At 38.3% G+C, this 18516-nt stretch overlaps 1 protein-coding gene across 13 annotated transcripts in view; it reads right to left on the bottom strand.

The window, feature by feature from the left end:
• The window catches only part of ARID1B (AT-rich interaction domain 1B), a 425168-nt gene that overhangs the window by 280731 nt on the left and 125921 nt on the right, over positions 1-18516 (bottom strand). For all 13 annotated transcript variants that reach the window (XM_081829188.1, XM_081829193.1, XM_081829189.1 and 10 more), the window contains exon 3: positions 16978-17124. In XM_081829188.1, the coding sequence (XP_081685314.1) occupies positions 16978-17124 (147 nt within the window). The remainder of the gene's footprint in view (positions 1-16977; positions 17125-18516) is intronic.

Below are 18516 nucleotides of genomic sequence, written 5' to 3'. Positions count from 1 at the left end.
AAATAAAGTGGAAAAGAACTCGCCTGAAAAAAAAAAAAAAAAAAAAAAAGATTCTCTCTCTCCCTCCCCTGCCCTCCCCGCTCCTCTCCCTCTCTAAAAGATAGAAAATAAAATAAAATAAAATAAAATAAAATAAAAACAACAATACCACATACATGTCAAATGACATACTAACATTCTCAAAATGTTCGTGTTCATTCTTCAGTAGATTTTTCTATTTACTTATTTAAAAAGCTCTCAGGAGGGGCGCCTGGGTGGCTCAGTTGTTAAGCGTCTGCCTTCAGCTCAGGTCATGATCCCAGGGTCCTGGGATCGAACCCCGCATCGGGCTCCCTGCTCAGCGGGAAGCCTGCTTCTCCCTCTCCCACTCCCCCTTGCTTGTGTTCCCTCTCTTGCTGTCTCTCTCTGTCAAAAAATAAAAATAAAAAAATAAAAATAAAAAGCTTTCAGGAATATCAAGACCCAAAATACACACACAAATACATACACACAAAATTAACCATTACATATGAACTGATACTGTTAAGGCAACAAATTATATCTATATTCAAAGTTAGTGCTGAGCTTTTAATATATTGCTCTGTCTCCCAAGGAAGAAAAAAAATAAAAAGGAGAGAAAGTCACTACTTTCTTATGCCCATCCTCCTGATCTATAGCCACTCCAGCCAAGAGCCCACCTTGGAGGCTGCTGGCTCCAAGTCTGTCACACCCCCTGCGAGCTCCCAGGAGTGGCTCCAACCTGAGTCCTACAAGCAGGTAAATGGTTACCCAAGTCAACAATCAGAAATCAGTCTCAGAGTGGGCCTTCTCAGACCTGAAAGTAACTTAAAAGTTTTCTCCTTAGATGCTCACAAGCTCTTTAAACTTAAAAGAAATTCCCCCTAGCAATGGTTCAAAGACTAAGACAATTGCAAATAGGGTAAGCAAGAAAGGAGGAGATTCAAAATTCAAACATAACCCAGGCTGCACTAGTAATCTAGTTTAAAACAAAGAATAATTTTTATCAACTTACATTCCAATAGTTTTTACTAACAAGTTAATTAATAGATTCCTGTGTTAATATCTAAATGGTAAGCAATTAATGGCAACAAACTATAAATGTCCTTCTCTTTGCTTTTATAACAAAATCTTATAAAACAAATGATATGAACACTTCAGTGATTTCATACAGGCTTTCTATGATTAATTTTCCCCAACAGCTGCAGAATAAGGCGTGGCTTATAAATTAACACTGTGTCACAGAAGTAGTAAGAAACACAGATTAAATAATTAAATAACAATAATAATAAGGAAATATTTATGCCACAATGGATCATCACCAATACTCCTAATGAAACTTCGGAACTCCTTTAAGTGACTTATTTCAGTGGCAAGTTATTAATCCTAAAGTATTTTACACTCATATTTGAATGCTATCTCCTTTTCAAAATGATTCCCGTTTGCCAAATACTTTTAAGTTTACTGTATCTCCTTCTGAAAATTGCTCACCATGAAGATGTCTAAATAAAGTGGCATTTTATTTATTATTATTTAAAGATTTTTTTTAATGTATTCATTTGATAGAGAACAGAAGGGGGGAGACTTAGAAGGGGGGAGAGTCAGATCCCCCCGCTGAGCAGGGAGCGTGACCTGACCAGGGCTTGATCCCAGGACCCTGAGATCATGATCTGAGCCAAAGGCAGACACATAACCGACTGAGCCAACCAGGCATCCCTACAGTGCATTTTAGAAAATATAATAATTCAAATACTTGTGTCTACCTACTCATATCAAAGTAGACTTAGATTTCCACTTGGTTCAACTATTAAGTAATCTACTATTAAAAGTTAACTGCTCAGCTTGTGCTATTTTCTGTTTAAAGAAATTATTGAATAACCTTTTATTTCCTTTTTAATCACTGAGGAAAAGCAACATAAGTCACTAGTCATGTTCCTTCTAAATGACCTTGACTACTTTTTTTTTTAAGATTTTATTTATTTATTTGAGAGAGAGACAGAGATGGTGACAGAGATAGTGAGCAGGGGGCACAGGGATAAGCAGGTTCCCCACTGAGCAGGGAGCCCGACACGGGCCTTGATCCCAGGACCGTGGGATCATGACCTGAGCCAAAGGCAGACACTTAACCGACTGAGCCACCCAGGTGCCCCTGACCTTGACTACTTTAACCAAACTTCAAGTTTACTCAGTTCCATTCATGGTTGGACATCACCTCTATTCTCACCAACAAAGAATTAGTCTTGCCTTCAGGATCACTTCTTCTTCTCTCACAAGCAACTCTTACTCATCTTTCAAAACTTCCTCTGAGACACTTTTACCAACATCCAGTCACAGCTCGAAAACACACCTCTCCCACCGTACTGTCATTATCTAGCCATGTCGACCCTTCCATTTGACCAGGAGCCCCTTCAGGTCTGACACATATTTGATTAATCACTGAATTCCCAACATATAAAACATTTTCAATCACAAAAGCATTCAGTAAATGGTTTATGTTTTTTTTCCTAACCGTTCTGTCTTCTTCAATTCTTCCAATCAGCCAAAGGTTAAAAAAAAATTAAAAAGATAAAGTTCGGGGCACCTGGGTGGCTCAGTCGGTTAAGTGTCTGCCTTCAGCTCAGGTCATGATCTCAGGGTCCTGGGATTGAGCCCTGCATCAGGCTCCCTGCTCAGCAGGGAGTCTGCTTCTCCCTCTCAATCTCCCTCTGTGCTCTCCCTCCCTCTCTCTTGCTAATAAATAAATAAAGTCTTTAAAAAAATAATAAAGAAAAAGATAAAGTTGTACTTTGAGAAGTATGCATTCATAATACTCAATAGTTCTCTCAAGAATCAGAGAAGTCTTTCACCTAGAAGAAAAGCTATATCTAAAATGGTGAAATTTGAAATTCTCTCACTGCTTTACATTTGGGTTTTTAAAAAGATTCATCCTGATATATTCTCTTTAAATATATTGGAACTTATTTGAATGGAGTTACCTCCTACAAATTTTCTCTAAAGAAAGATTTTTCTGGCTATGAAAACAACAGTGTAGTTTAAAGCCATGAAAACAGGGAGAAGATTCTGGCTGCCAACTGTCACAGTCCTGGAGGTGGAGCTTAATCAGCAGAGGACCACTGTCAAAGAAAAGGGTATTGATAGTCAGGCTGGTTTCCACACCACGTGACTCCTTGCCAGTTACCGGCTTCTCGGCACACTCCCTTCGACCCCTAATAAGTGCATCCGTTAGGAGGCAATGGGTGAAAGGTCCAGGAGAAATCTGTGCTATAAGAGACAACAGGACCTCCTTCTTCAGCATCTAACAAGATTGGATTTGAATAGAACAGAAAATAGAGATAAAAGGAAAAGATTATGAGTCTACAGGAAGAAGGGGAAGAGAGAAAGGTAATGAGTTTGCTAAGGGACGACAGTGAACCAGGAAATAAACCTCACATCATACGTCATGACCCAAAACTGAGGAAATGGAAGGCAAGTGGAACCTTTGAAACAAAAGAAAAAATGAAAAACTGAAAAAAACTTTTGGCATTAAAGGAGGTTTTCCCTACTACACAAAAATATCAAATCTTAGGTAAAGCAGTTTGAGGAAGTAAGCAAGGGTGCAAAAACACTTCAACAGGGAAGCAACTTCTTCAAATAGCTGTTCTTTTTTTTTTTTTAAGCCTTAAAAATTAATACTCTTTTTAAGAAGGAAACATCTGAGGGTTGAGTAAATACAGTGTAAATACAGTGTCAATTGGATAGTGGATTTCACAGTTACACTGGTCATTCTCTCTTGGTCTACAACAGGAAGAATCAATCAGGCCTATTGTTACTTCGTAGTTCTATTTCTGACCTCCTAAAATGAGCAGAGGAAAGAAAAAATGGTAATGAAAGCAAACAGTAAGAATCTGTGATAATTTTGGAGCCTCTGAGTCAAAGGTAAATCAAAAAATTATAAATGTCCAACTGTGTACTTCTTGCTGATGAAATCAAATCTCCATTATCTATTCAATCTATGACCACAGTAACACATCAGGCAGGTTCTATCTAGTTCAAAATTCTGTGAGGTCTCCTTAACATTGTTGGGGCTCATAAAAACAACTATGTAGAATCCTTACTAGACATAAAGTTAAGTACCACTGGAAAAATAAATAATGAAAATGAATATAAGAGAGCTGGTTGGAGGTATCATTTCTTAACACCTTCTGGAAAGGAATTTGGTAAGACATCAAGTCTTTAAAATGTGCCTGTTCTTGGGGTGCCTAGGTGGCTCAGTCGTTAAGCGTCTGCCTTCGGCTTAGGTCATGGTCCCAGGGTCCTGGGATCGAGTCCAGCATCGGGCTCCCTACTCCGCGGGAAGCCAGCTTCTCCCTCTCCCACTCCCCCTGCTTGTGTTCCCTCTCTCACTGTGTCTCTGTCAAATAAATAAAATCTTTAAAAAAAAAAAATGTTCCTGTTCTTTTACCCAGAAATTCCATTTGGGGAGTTTACAGGTAAAAACTTGTGCAAGTGGGCATAACACATACATGCACACGTGAAGCACAAAAGATCACCGACACAAATGCTCAATATAGCACTGTCTGCAATATCAAAAGCATTTTCAAAGTCTAAATATTGGCAGTAAACGTTTATTTTCTTCAACATTGTAAAGTCTACTTACTATGTACTAGTAAATAAAAAATACTTTTCAATGATTAAGTCAACATGTATATCGTTTCTACTTTGTGCAAGGTACTGGGGACACAGCGATGACAAAGCAAAGTCCTTCCTCTCATAACGCTTATATTCTAGTGGGGGAGCCACAGAAAAGAGCAGAGCAAGAATGTAACATGTTACCTAGTGATCTGGGCCATAGAGAAAAGGAAAGCATGGCCAGGTAAAAAGGAGCGCAGGGAGAAGGGGGTTGCTATGTTTTACACAGAGTGGTCAGGGAAGGGGGCTTGCCTGATGAGGTATCACTGGAGTAAAGACCTCGAGGAAGTTAAGTCTTTGAGCAGAGCGAACAATAAGTAAAAATGCCTTTAGAGGAGCACTGCAAGATGACCAGTGTGAAAGAAGGCGGGAGGGAACAGGGGGAGGTGCACACCCAGGTGGGGCACCAGCCAACATAAAGCATCTATCTGGCTGCTGTATCCTGTAGTGAACAAGGGCGCTGAAAAGTGGGGGTCACTTATGTGCTCCTGGACCACTTCCAGTAAGACATCATGATGCCTTGTCCCAAAGTGGTAGCAATAAAACTAGCGAGATCTACTTAGATTCTGAATACATTTCAGAGGTAAAATAAGTTTGAAAGAAAAAGATTCAAGGAAGACTTCCAAGTTTCTGACCAAAGTGTTATGGAGGATTTGCAATAGAGGGAAAATATGGAAGAGCGGATTTGTGGAAGAAGAAGTGAGAGTCCTGAGTCTTGCTTTGGATATAGGGGGTTGCAGAAGCCTGTTAAGACATTCACTGGGAGATGCCAAGTAGGAGCTGGGCACATAGTTACAGAATGGAGGAGGGAGATCCAGGTTGCAGAAATATATTTGAAAGTTCTAGCCTCTAGATGATATTCAAAGTCATAAGGCTGAATGAGATCACACAGGTAAAGTGTGTAAAGACAAGAGAAATGGCTCCAACATTGAGACCAACCTCTGAAGGTCAGGGAGACAGAAAAACCAGCAAAGGAGAGCACAGAGTGGCCAGCAAGGCAAAAAGAAAGGCAGGAAAGAGTGGTGTCCCAGGAAACAAGCAAGAAAGGTGCTCCAAGAAGGAAGATACCATCACCTGCATCACAAGCGCCCAATAGGTGAAATATGGAAGCATGACAGCTGCCGATCGGACCGTATAACAGGACCACATTGGCAGCTTTGAAAAGAGCTGTTTCAGCAGAGTGGTCAAAATAAAAGCCTGTCTGGAGCCAACTCAAGGGGTGACAGTAAATGATGATGGTGAATGAAGACAGAAATAGGCTGCTGTTGGTTAGGGTCAAGAAAGGTGGGTTTTAGGGGTGCCTGGGTGGCTCAGTCATTAAGCATCTGCCTTCGGCTCAGGTCATGATCCCAGGGTCCTGGGATTGCACCCCGCATCGGGCTCCCTGCTCCGCGGGAAGCCTGCTTCTCCCTTTCCCACTCCCCTGGTTGTGTTCCCTCTCTCCCTGTGTCTCTGTCAAATAAATAAATAAAATCTTTTAAAAAAAAAAAAAAAAGAAAGGTGGGTTTTGGGGCACCTGGGTGGCTCAGTCCATTAAGTATCTGCCTTTGGCTCAGGCCATGATCCCAGAGTCCTCAGATTGAGCCAAGCATCAGGCTCTCTGCTCAGCGGGGAGTCTGCTTCTCTCTCTCCCTCTGTTCCCCCACCCCCGCCGCTCATCTGCTCATGCTCTCTCCCTTGCTCACTCTCTTTCTCTCAAATAAATAAATAAAAGCTTAAAAAAAAAAAAGGTGGGATTTTTTTGGTCACTCTCATTAGAACTCCACCATGCACGGCATAGCATGTGCACAGGATCGTGAAGTTTCAACCAGAGCATACCAGAAGGCACAGTGTATGTGCAGACACAAGTTGGTTGGTATGTTAAGTTCTCCCAATTGCTTGCATTTCTTTGATGAAATAGGAAACATCACCAGCTTAGAGTAAAGAGTGGAGAAGTGAGGACAGAGAGGAATGTGAAATAGCTCTAGGGCAGGTGGAAGTATGGGGCATAGGTCAGCTGAGGTCAGCGGTCAGGAACTTAAAAGAATAAGAGTCTTTGCTCCTTCCTTCCCTACCCCAGTCCTCTGGAGTAGACACGGAGATGGGTCTCATCAGGGTTGCTAGGTCGGTTTTTAAGATCAGGAGGGGACAGCACAACGTAATAAGGGTCTACACAGACGAGTAATAAGAGTCTACACAGACGAGTAATGAGAGTGATGGATGAGGAATTCTCGCTGTTTAAGGAGGAAAAGGATGACATGAGGGCTGTGAAAAACAGTAAAAATGAGAAAGGATCAGGGCGCCTGGGTGGCTCAGTCAGTTAAGCGTCTGCCTTCGGCTCAAGTCATGATCCTAAGGTCCTGGGATCAAGCCCCGCATCGGGCTCCCTGCTCCGAGAGGAGTCTGCTTCTCCCTCTCCCCTCTGTTCATGCTCTCTCTCTCTCTCTCCCTCTCTCTCTCTGCTCTCTCTCTCAAATAAATAAATAAATAAGATCTTTTTTTAAAAATGAGAAAGGATCAACTGACTGTATGTCTCCCTAAGAACGGAGCCACCATTTTAGATTTTTTTGATCAGTAGAGACACATTCAGAATATCTAATCTGCTGCACTGCTGAAAAGGTAATTCCTTTTATTTTGTCATTGATGTAGCATCCCTCACACAGAATTTTAAAATATTATACACATTACATGTTAACTGTAGATAATTTAAAAGATACAAATAGGGTCCAAAAAAAAAAAAAAAGGCTGTAATGGCTTAGATAACATTCTTACTGATTCCTACTGGGTGTATGTGTATATTATTTACAAATTTACGGTATCTCCACACATTGGGGTAACTTACCTTTTCCGTTAAACAACTCTGTGAACATGTTATTAAAAATGTTCTATATTGAGCGTCTGGGTGGGTCAGTCAGTTGAGCTTCTGCCTTCGGCTCAGGTAATGGCTCAGAGTCCTGGGATTGAGCCCCACATCAGGCTCCCTGCTCAGCGGGTAGCCGGCTTCTGCTTCTCCCTCTCCCTCTGCCCCTCCCCCCCTCATGTTCTCTTTCTCTCTCTTAAATAAATAAAATCATTTTTAAAAATGTTCTATATATTTTCATTTTATATAATTGCTATCATATGGTAATAAATCCCATGGATTCAAACCCTGCTCATGATTTCAAGTTGTTCATGCAATGTACCTGTATCCCTATTTGCACGCCGAGTTCACAATTATTACACAATATCACACAAAAAGCTAATTATTTGTCTGAGCCTAGAACTCAACTCTATTTTGCATGTAAAAACAAACTACCCTTAAATTAACAAATTATTCTTAAAATAATTTTATTACATACTGAATTTTCCAGGAATAAAACTACTATGTATATCGAGGAAAGATTATACTTTGTTTTGTTCAGACTTTGACCAAGAGTAGTTCACCATCTTTTTTAAAAGATGAATCACCACTGACAACCCTGCTTAAGACATTGGAATTGCTAAGACAACACTCATTTTGTAGCTGCCAAGTTCAGTGATCCCACACGCACATGCAAGTGCCTATTTCACAAATCTTCCAGTATAATCATGCCTCAGCATTTAATTAATGATAGTTTATCCATAGACAGTTAGTGCATTATTATGACTTGTTTGAAATTTTGTGTAGGTAACGTATTATCTACAAATTTGGTGTAGATCACATATTAAATGTGAATTTTATTTCCAAAGGATAAAGGAGGCCTTAGAAAAGTTTCATTATAAAATGGGAATGTACTGTCTGTATGTTATAAGCTATTCTATTACATGCTTATTATCATTTTAAACTGTGTAAAGGATATCAAATAAAGAGCTAGAAACTATAAGAGGACCAGTTCTAGCCATGTGGCAGGCTAGATACTTGAAATGTATTTTAATTGATTTAAATATCTAAAATACTGGATAAAATGACTTTTTAAATGGATCACAGACTTGGCTTGAATGTGAATGAAACCAAAAATACACAGAAAGTAAACCAAGAACATAGAAAGTAAGAGCAATACAACAGAAGCTGACTTGCTATAGATGTTAACTTTCCATTGGATGACTGACAATACAGAGAAAAGGAAAAGTCCAGGGCCTGCCAAAAGGGAGTAAATATGAGACCATACATCTCAAATAAATTAGAGACTAAGAAGGGCTATACCCATCATCTGAGAACATGAAAATCCACTAAAGAGAACAGAGAAATACCTGTCTTGAACTTGATACTCAGAGGTAGGAAGAATTAAAAAACGGCTCCACTGAGAATTAGCAACCACAAGCTAACCTTCATCAGGGCTTCTGGTCAAAATTAACACTTAACGGTGTGGTCTGCAAAAACCTCAAGAAGATAATTCTATTTAAAGTGGTCCCAGAAGTCATCACCACCTGAACCCACTGATCAATCTTGACATCACTACTGTGGAACAACAAAATATAATATGCTCACAGCATCACCTGTGAAGTGCTCACACCATGTCAGTCAGTAATGATGTGTCACAAACTGCCCAAAACTTAGTGGCCTAAACCTGCAAGCATGTGTTATGCTCCCAGATTTTGTCGTTAAGCAATCTGGACAGAGTACAAAGGAGGAGGCTTGTCTTCATCACGATGTCTCTACACACTCAGCTGGAAGACAGGCAGGCTTAGGGGCTTCCTCACCTCACAGAGAGGGTCACAGACCCAAGTGAACAGAAACAATGCCCTACGTGTTGGGAACGTGATTTACAACAACCACAAACAAAACTGTTTATCTTATAGGATTAGAGGGACTAGATGAACAAATTAAGCCACATCAAGAGAAAAGAACCAAACCAAGCCATTTCACTGGACAGTTGACTTAGTTTTTCAACATGCCAAAGGCTCTAATGTGGATGGGGGAAGAAGAAACCGTTCCAGATAAAAAGACTTAAAAACCAAATCAATGTATTAGATTTCTTTGAATTCTGCTTGAAAAAAACCATACTATAAAGGCATTCTGAGGACAACTGGGGATATCTGAATATGCCTAGGCTAGTCAATGCAAGGAATTATGGTGGCATGTGATTGCTCACTATATCATTCTGTTTATCAGCATAGTGAGAATTTTTTTATAATAAAACTACAAAATAAAATTCAAAATGTGGCTCCAGATGACCTGTGTCCAAAGGCAACTGCAAAAACATACAGTGATCTTTCTGAGGGAAGAGAATATAAACCCATACCTCAATAGAACCGTCTTCCAAAAAAAAACAAAAAATGAAGGGAAATAAGAAAATTCTTAGAACTAAAAGAAAACAAAAATAATGCATATCAAAATTTGAGAGATTCAGCCAAAGCTGTACTTAAGAGGAAATTTTTTAGTTTTCATTCTGCTCCATCAGACAAACATGTTTCAAACAAGCTAAGCGTTCACTTGACTGAAAAAAAGAACAGCAAAATAAACACCAGTAAAATAGAAAGCAAGACTTAATCAAAGCAAGAACAGAATTTTTTAACTAAACTTTAAAAAAGAACATGTAATAGGACAATAACCAAAGTTACTTTGGAAAGGTGAACCACTGACACGATTAATCAAGAATAAAAAAAGGGGGAAACATTGTGAATTAAAATGCCAGGGGCGCCTGCATGGCTCAGTGGGCTAAGCATCCGACTTTTGATTTTGACTCAGGTCATGATCTTGGGATCCTGAGATCAAGCCCCGCATAGGGAATCTGCACTCAATGGGGAGTCTGCTTGAGATTCTGTCTCTCCCTCTCTCTCCCTATGTCCCTCCCCACGCTCATGCTCTCTCACTCTCTCTCAAATAAATAAACAAAATCTTTAAAACTAAAATAAAATGCCTTAAACTCTGGACAGTACAGAAATCAATGATGACGTATATGAACAACTTCGTTAATAAATTTGAAAAACTGGATGAAATAAATTCCTAATATGTGGGAATATATATATATAAGTGTTGTGTGTGTATATATTTATATGCACATATACATTTATAAGTTATATACATAACTTATACATATTTATTACATATTTATAAAAGCAAAAGACTGACTCAAGAAAAAATTGATAACTTGAAAACACCTATATTCACAAAGGAAATAAGATCAAAAGTCAAAAACACAGGAAATGGATAGAAGCTAAAAATCAAGGGCTACACATGCCTTACAGACACTTCGACCATTCAAAAAACAGATAATTCCAAACTTTAACATAAACTCTTCCAGTAGATTTAAAAAAGAGACTAGTCTCCAATTCATTTTACAAAACTCCATAATACAGACACCAAAACCTTACCAAGATAATTACAAGTCAATCTCATTCATGAACACTGATTCAAGAAACCTAAAGAAATGTTAGCAAAACTGAACTCAGTGATGTATAAAAAGATACTGTATCATGTGGCTAGGTTTATTCCAGAAAGCATGTTTAACACTTTAAAACAAAAAGACACACATAATAAACCCCAACAACAGGTTACAAGAGAAAAACAAAGTGGTGATACCAAGTTATTTAAAAAAAAACACACACGTAAGACAAAATTTGGCATTCATTCATGATAAAATCCCTTAGCAAACTAGAAAAGGAGGGGACCTTCCCTGCCCAGTAGTGGGCAGCCACTAAATAAATAAACTTGTTTATATAGTATACAAACATTATACTTAATGATGAAATGCTGAAAGCCTTCTTTGAAGTCCCAGAGAATACAAGAATAGACAGCCCTGAGGCACCTGGGTGGCTCAGTCAGTTAAGTGTCTGGCTTTGGGCTCAGGTCATGATCTCAGGGTCCTGAGATCCAGCCCTGCATCGGGCTCCCAGCTCAGCAGGGAGTCTGCTTCTCCCTATCCTTCTGTGCGCTCTCTCTCTCTCTCTCTCTCTCAAATAAGTAAATAAAATCTTAAAAAAAAAATGGACAGCCCTTTCAAACAATGTTTTGGAGAAGCTAATCTGTAAAAAGAGGAGTGGGGTGATCTTTTTAAAAAGCAACTTTAAAAAAAATTTGAGAAAACCTAAGAGAATCTATAAAGTGTTGGTAGAATTAACAAGAACTTAAAGGGTCTCTGGACCAAAAAAAAATTTTTTTAATATATAAAGTTCATTAGATTTGTATACACCAATAACAATGAGAAAAATAAATGTTGAAAAGGATCCAATTTACAGTGGCAATAAAAATGTAAGGCATATAAGATTAATTTTAAAAAAACTACAATTCTTTTTGAAGAACATTCTAAAGGTAATTTAAAACCACCGAAACAATGGAGAATGGGGAGAGAAGTCCTTCAGGAAGATGAGGGGCGGTAGAATGGGGATGCAAGAAGAGAAGGAAAATTGGCCATGAGAACAAGCAGACCACAGCACAGAACCAGGGTAGAGAGTAGAGTTGGATGAGGTCATTTTTTGACAACAAAAATGACTGAACACCTATCTCTTCTAACTACTTTAAGTGGCTGTTGCTCTTTATCCAGGATAATCTGGCCTCACTTCAATTGTCCTGTCTCATCTTAAGACATCTAATTACCAAATGTCCCAGCTTCTTGAGAGCAGCCTATCCAGGACTGACCCCTACTTCCCTAACCCTTCTAAGAATCTCCCAGCACGCACCCCAACCCCCCAGGGGCTCAGGAATATATGCATTCTCTGTGGCCTGTAACAACCCAAACTAAATAAACCCAACTTGTATCATAAGCGTGTTCTTCATCTGTGGTCAGTGGGCTTCAACAAGGCAAAAACTGTTCAAATTAGTTACTTATTTTTGTTTACTGTTTCTCTTTTATAATTATCATCTGTCTCACAGAAAATATAAAGGGTAAATAATAAAAAAAAAAAAAAGACCCCATGATTATAACAACAACAAAGAAAAAATTCTTAGGAAAAAGCGTGGTAAGAAATGAGTTTACTGATGTCCATAATAGCCAAAATAAACACAATAGCCAAGAAAACTCTGAAAAAGAAGAGTAGTGAAGATATACTAACCCTAAAAAATAATAAAGCAGTATAGTGTTGGGGCATTAATAGAAGGGTTGATGAAAAGAATAAAAACCCCAAAAGAAGAACCCCAAACACTATACCTAAGGGGATTCAGCAAATAATGAAAGAGGCATCTCCAATCCATTGGGGAAGGTAACTGTAATGGTTAATTTTATGTGTCAACTTGGAGAGTGTTTTTGGATGAAATGAACACTGAAATCAGTCACTTTGAGTAATGCGGGTAGGCCATCAGTTGAAGGCGTGAATAGAGCACAAAGACCAGCCTCTCCAACGAAGAGGGAATTCTCCAGCAGACTGCCTTCAGACTTCATCTCCACCATCAGCTCTCCTGAGTCTCCAGCCTGCCGCACTACACATTTGGGACCTGTCAACATCCATAATTGTATATGCCAATCCCTTACATTACATCTCTTTATCCTAACAAAATACACACACACACACACACACACAAATTCTGTTTCTCTGTAGAGCCCTAACACAACAGCCTATACAAGAGAAGGCACTTAACGACCTAGCAAAGAAACAATTAAGCTGGATTAGGGTAAGTGAAGTGAAAAATGAATCCATGAAAATACTACAAAATAACATGGGAGAGTTCCTTTGTAAATTTTGGAATACGGAAGTCTCATACTCCCACTAAATAAAAATCCAGAGCTCTTAAAAGAAAAGATTGCTAATTCTGAGTACACAAATTTTTTTTTAAATTTAAAAAGCCCCTCTGCATGACCAGATAGATAAATAAATCATAATTAATGTCAAAAGATAAATGACAAAATAGGGGAGGGTGGTTAGTAACTCACAGACAAAGATACAGTCTCCCTATATACATATATATATATATAGTTTTATTAAATCAATTTTTAAAAGAGCAACAACTTAATAGAAAAATGCAGGATAAAAAGATATGAATTCACAATAAAAAGGAAAGGAAAAGCAAATGCTTTTAAGTATATAAGACATTCAACACAGAACAAGATAAACGCAAATTAAAATTACATTATCAGATTGACAAAAATCCAGAAGTTTAGCAAACCCTGCTACCAGTACATGTACAAGCAAACAGGGACTCTCACATATTGATGGTGTGAGTATAAATTGGTACAACCCCACCCCAAAGGAACAATCTGGTAGGATTTACCAAAACTAGAACTGCATCTACCCATTGACATACTAATGCCACTTTCAGGAACTTGTCATACACATATGCTTGCAAATTTATGAAATGAGACATACACAAAGTTTATCGTGGCAGCACTGTTTGACTTGCAAATAATTAAAAATAATTAAAAACAGTCTAAATGACCATCAAAAGAGAACTGGTTAAATATCATCATGGTATGTCCATAAAATGAAAGGAAGCGATGAAAAAGAATGAAGGCTTGCTTTATGTCCTCCTTTGGCAAGATCTACAGAAACTATACTTCAGGGGGTGGGGGAGGAGGATGACGAAGAACAGAACAGTGTGTACGGTATAGTCACCATTTGTGTAAAAATAGAGTAAAAATTAAAATACAGCATCTTGCTTCTTTGTATAAAGATCCTCCAGAAAGCTGTACAATAAACTACTAAAGTGGTTGTCTGGCAAAGGGTGAGGTCGGTGGTGAAGCAGGGGGAGGACTGTGCTGGGAGATTTTTATTTGTATTCTTTTCCTTGTACTTTTTCATCTTCGAAACATATGAATGTATTGATGATTCAAAATAGAACACTTTAACAGATGTTAAAGACACAGAATGAGATATCTTAATGGAACCCTAAAATCACTTTTTGTATCAATCATATTAACAAAAGCCACAGATTATCATTTGCTGATTGATTCCCAAATATAAAAATCAATACACCATGCATGCTGTTTGGAAACAAAAGGAAAGGCTACAGAAAAGAACGTTTTGTCTGTTAGGAACTACCAGCTCTACCAGCTCACTACATTATGTATGGTTGAGCTTCTTTGGTTTTTCAATGTATGTGAATTCAGAATGACAAATTCTTATTATAATTCAGTTTGATTTTGAAAATATTCTGTTGGTTATTTTTACTTTGTTTTGGGATAGAGTTTGAGGGGATTACAGTTTGGGGAGGCAATAACCACATCTAAAATGCTAAATCGTATTTCCTAGACAAATTTTCCAAAGCTATCCGAACACCTAACTCCCTAAAAACCAAAGTTGTTCCTATCACACAAGACCCTCTGATTCAGCTACCCAACTGTCTCTGACTTCCACCTCGTCGTCCCGTAAGGACCGTAATGAAACTTAAAAAACACTTAGACGTTCTACAGGTAGGGAGCATGAAAACAAGAAAAACTTTCCAATGTAGTTTGAAGAATTTTTGTCTTCTTCAGAATACACAGAAATGACAGTATTTATGTCAGAGAGTCATGGTTATAGAGACAGTATTTCCTACCATATGATTTACTACATTCAAATCAATAAAATAATGGTACCAAAGCATAAAATAGACCCAAACGAAGCACATTAAAATAGTATTCATTAAAGTAAGATTTCACCTGTAGTATGCTTTAAATATTTAAATCTGAAGGATATTAAATAACTAATTGCCATGTGGTAGAAGTCATCAGTGAATGCTTCATAAAGGAAGTAAATTTGAGCTTGGTCTTGAAAGAAATGACAGGCCCTCGGAATCCTTAATCAAACGGGTTTTACAATCAGAGATTCATTTTAGCACTAAAGTAAAATGACTAATGTAATCTCTCATTCAGTCCTTCTTAAATTTTGATGGCATGACAAAACATTCTGTCTACCCAGAAGTTCAATAAGGTTCGGAAAGCCCTTGAAAAAGCCTGCAACTCTATATATCATAAACCCAGATACCAGTCTCACTTAAAAAAGAAATGATATTGGAAGGTTATTTAATTCTCCCACATCTTAATAAAAGACTAGACCAAATAACTCTGAAATAATATACATTCTTACCTCTATACATCCCTTTATATAATACCAGAATTTTTGACAACATATGCAAAAAACAAGATTCTACAGGATCTTCGATCTCAGCTGTTGTTTTAACATGTTTTGTTTAAAGTCATAAACTCTCGGGTTGCCTGGATGGCTCAGTCAGTTAAACACCTGCCTTCAGCGCAGGTCATGATCCCAGGGTCCTGGAATAGAGCCCTGCATCGGGCTCCCTGCTCGGCGGGGAGCCTGCTTCTCCCTCTCGCCCTCCTCCCCACTTGTGCTCTCTCTCTTTCAAATAAATAAATAAGATCTTCAAAAAAAAAATAAAGTCATAAACTCTCTTTAGAACTCTTGAATATGTGGGGCGCCTGGGTGGCTCAGTCGTTAACCGTCTGCCTTCGGCTCAGGTCATGATCCCAGGGTCCTGGGGTCGAGCCCCGTATCGGGCTCCCTGCTCTGCGGGAAGCCTGCTTCTCCCTCTCCCACTCCCCCTGCTTGTGTTCCCTCTCGCTGTGTCTCTCTCTGTCAAATAAATAAATAAAATCTTAAAAAAAAAAAAAAAGAACTCTTGAATATGTCATATGAGAAAAGACTCCAACGAACCCAAGAAAATACTTAAGAAATCAGCTGAATTAAAATTAAGCTTCATATATTTATATACCTTGCTTAGCATCAACAATCTCTTTAAGATGTGCAAGACATGCTTTAAAAACTGAATAACCAAGTCACTGTCTTCCCTCTCTTCACTAGAGCATCCCATGAAAGATTAAGAAAGAAAAATATGAAATGTAGAGTTACATTCTGATGCTTATGACTAGAAGTGCTACGAAACATTTATCTGGATTCAGAATACAAGTCCTGAGCTCACAGCACCTTTTAAGATCACTCAGTGACAAGATGAGACTGAATCATTTTATCAAATGCATATGTACTATTTTTCTACAAATCACATAAGCTGAAATATATGGCCCAATAACATAAAAGTATTTAATGAGGCTAATTTAAACTACAAACTGCTTAATATTCTTAAAGTACATGATTCCCTTTAGTATTTTAATATATTGTAATTGAAGTGATTATCTGTCTATAAGCTAGTTTAAGAGGAATAACACTACCAAAGGCAACACTGTTTTGATATAGTAGCACTTATCATTAAAATAAAAACAAAACAAACAAAAAAGCTCAAGATAAAAATACCATGAAGGTGGCAATGAGCAAGATTAAATGATCAATAAAACCATTTTTCTGCATGAGTGTATTCTTCCCACTCCTCAATTTCAAACATCCATCCTTAAGCAAACAGTTTAGATTAGGTTCAGTTTTACACTTTTCTCAAAACTACATTTTTTCCCACTGAGAAGAGAATTTTTTAAGCAGGACAGGAAGAGGACTCCGAGCCCAGTGTGGCAGACCTGGAGGACAGCTTGGGGGCCTGGGGGCCCGTGGGGCGCTCACCTGCTGAGGCTGGTACCTTTGCTGGGACTGGGACGGCAGGTACTGGGCCTGCGGAGGGAGGTGCGGAGGCTGCGGCTGCTGGTTGTAGTAAGGCTGCTGGCCCTGCTGACAGTAACTCACACCTTGCTGTCCATACTGAGGTGGCATCTGTCAACAAGTCAAGCAAAACAGGCGAGAAAGTCAAAATGGGCAAATTCAATGAAATCAAACTTGGTTTCGATTCAGCAACATGAAGCGGGCTCTTTGCTAAGCAACTGAATTCAATATTTTTACTCTTCTCTCCATTTACATAAATCGTCATACTGCCTTCTATTCATATATTATCAGTGTTGACTTTTTAAAAAATAAGATTTCATCAGATAATCAAATAGTGATAACCTCATTAAAATCCAGTGGGGTGGGGGAATCTCCTAATACTGACATGAAAAAATAGACTCTGCTGAGTTGGTGAATCACTATATTGTACACCTGAAGCTAATAAAACACTGTGTGTTAAGAAGAAAAAATACCCTCTGCTAAGAAAGTCGTTATGTTAATCCATTCTCCTGCAACGCTCAAAACTAAAATGAACTCCCACCATCCAAGCCCACTTACTAATATTCTGTAGGATGCTTATGGCTTGGCTACATGTATAGGGCATAGCTTTGTTTCAACTAAGGTCAAAAAGTCCCAACTCCATAGGAGCAGGCACTGTACCAGTTACATTAGCAATGCCATATACAGTTTTTGCGAAAAAGAAACTACATTGCTTTACAATCAAATACAACCCTTTTAGAAGATAGTACTATGTATATAACCCAAATATAACCAACAACATGAGTTCTTAAAGGAAAGATAATCATATCTAATATTAGAATAGTATTTTCCTACTTGATAAAACGGGTAATGGTGTAAAGCAAAGTGTGCTAGACTGCAAATGGCAGATAGAGACAAAAATGGCCTAAGTGAGCTGAGATTCTCCATCTCTAATTTACATGAACCTAAAAGTCCTTAAAAATATTTGCTCAAAGAAAAGTCCTTCCTCATGCAATAAATAAACCATGGATGATATTTTTAATTTTTTTTTTCAAATGAAAAATCTTTTTTTTCTAATTGAGAGAGAGAGCAGCAGAGAAAAAGAAAAACAAGGTATCAGGATGGCAAAAAGCACTCCACAGAGGAGGATAGTGAAGTCACCCTGTTAATAATACAACATGGTCCACTTGAGAATCCCAAGAACTAGAGCCCCATAAGCCCACACAGTTAAGAATTCAGTGATCAGTTCCAGATACATATTTAAAAACGCAATGACTACAAAATACTGAACAAGGAAAAAGGAATGGTAAAAGGAGGAAAATATTAAACACTTCGCCTCTAAGACCAATTAGCACAATAATTCGTAATACATACAATGAAGTAAAAGGGGAAAATGCAAAAGCTAAAGTTCATTTTCTTTGTGACCTGATTTAGATTACTGTCAAGGCCTGTCAGCAATGATCACAAACATTTGGCCACAAGGGCTCACAAATGTCTCATCACACAGACCCTAAGTTAGTAGAA

The sequence above is a fragment of the Leptonychotes weddellii genome, chromosome 8 (assembly GCF_054177405.1).
Source record: "Leptonychotes weddellii isolate Sample4059 chromosome 8, ASM5417740v2, whole genome shotgun sequence".
Classification (NCBI taxonomy): Eukaryota; Metazoa; Chordata; class Mammalia; order Carnivora; family Phocidae; genus Leptonychotes; species Leptonychotes weddellii.
Note: the sequence above shows the minus strand (reverse complement) of the source record. Positions and strands in the feature narration are given on the sequence as shown.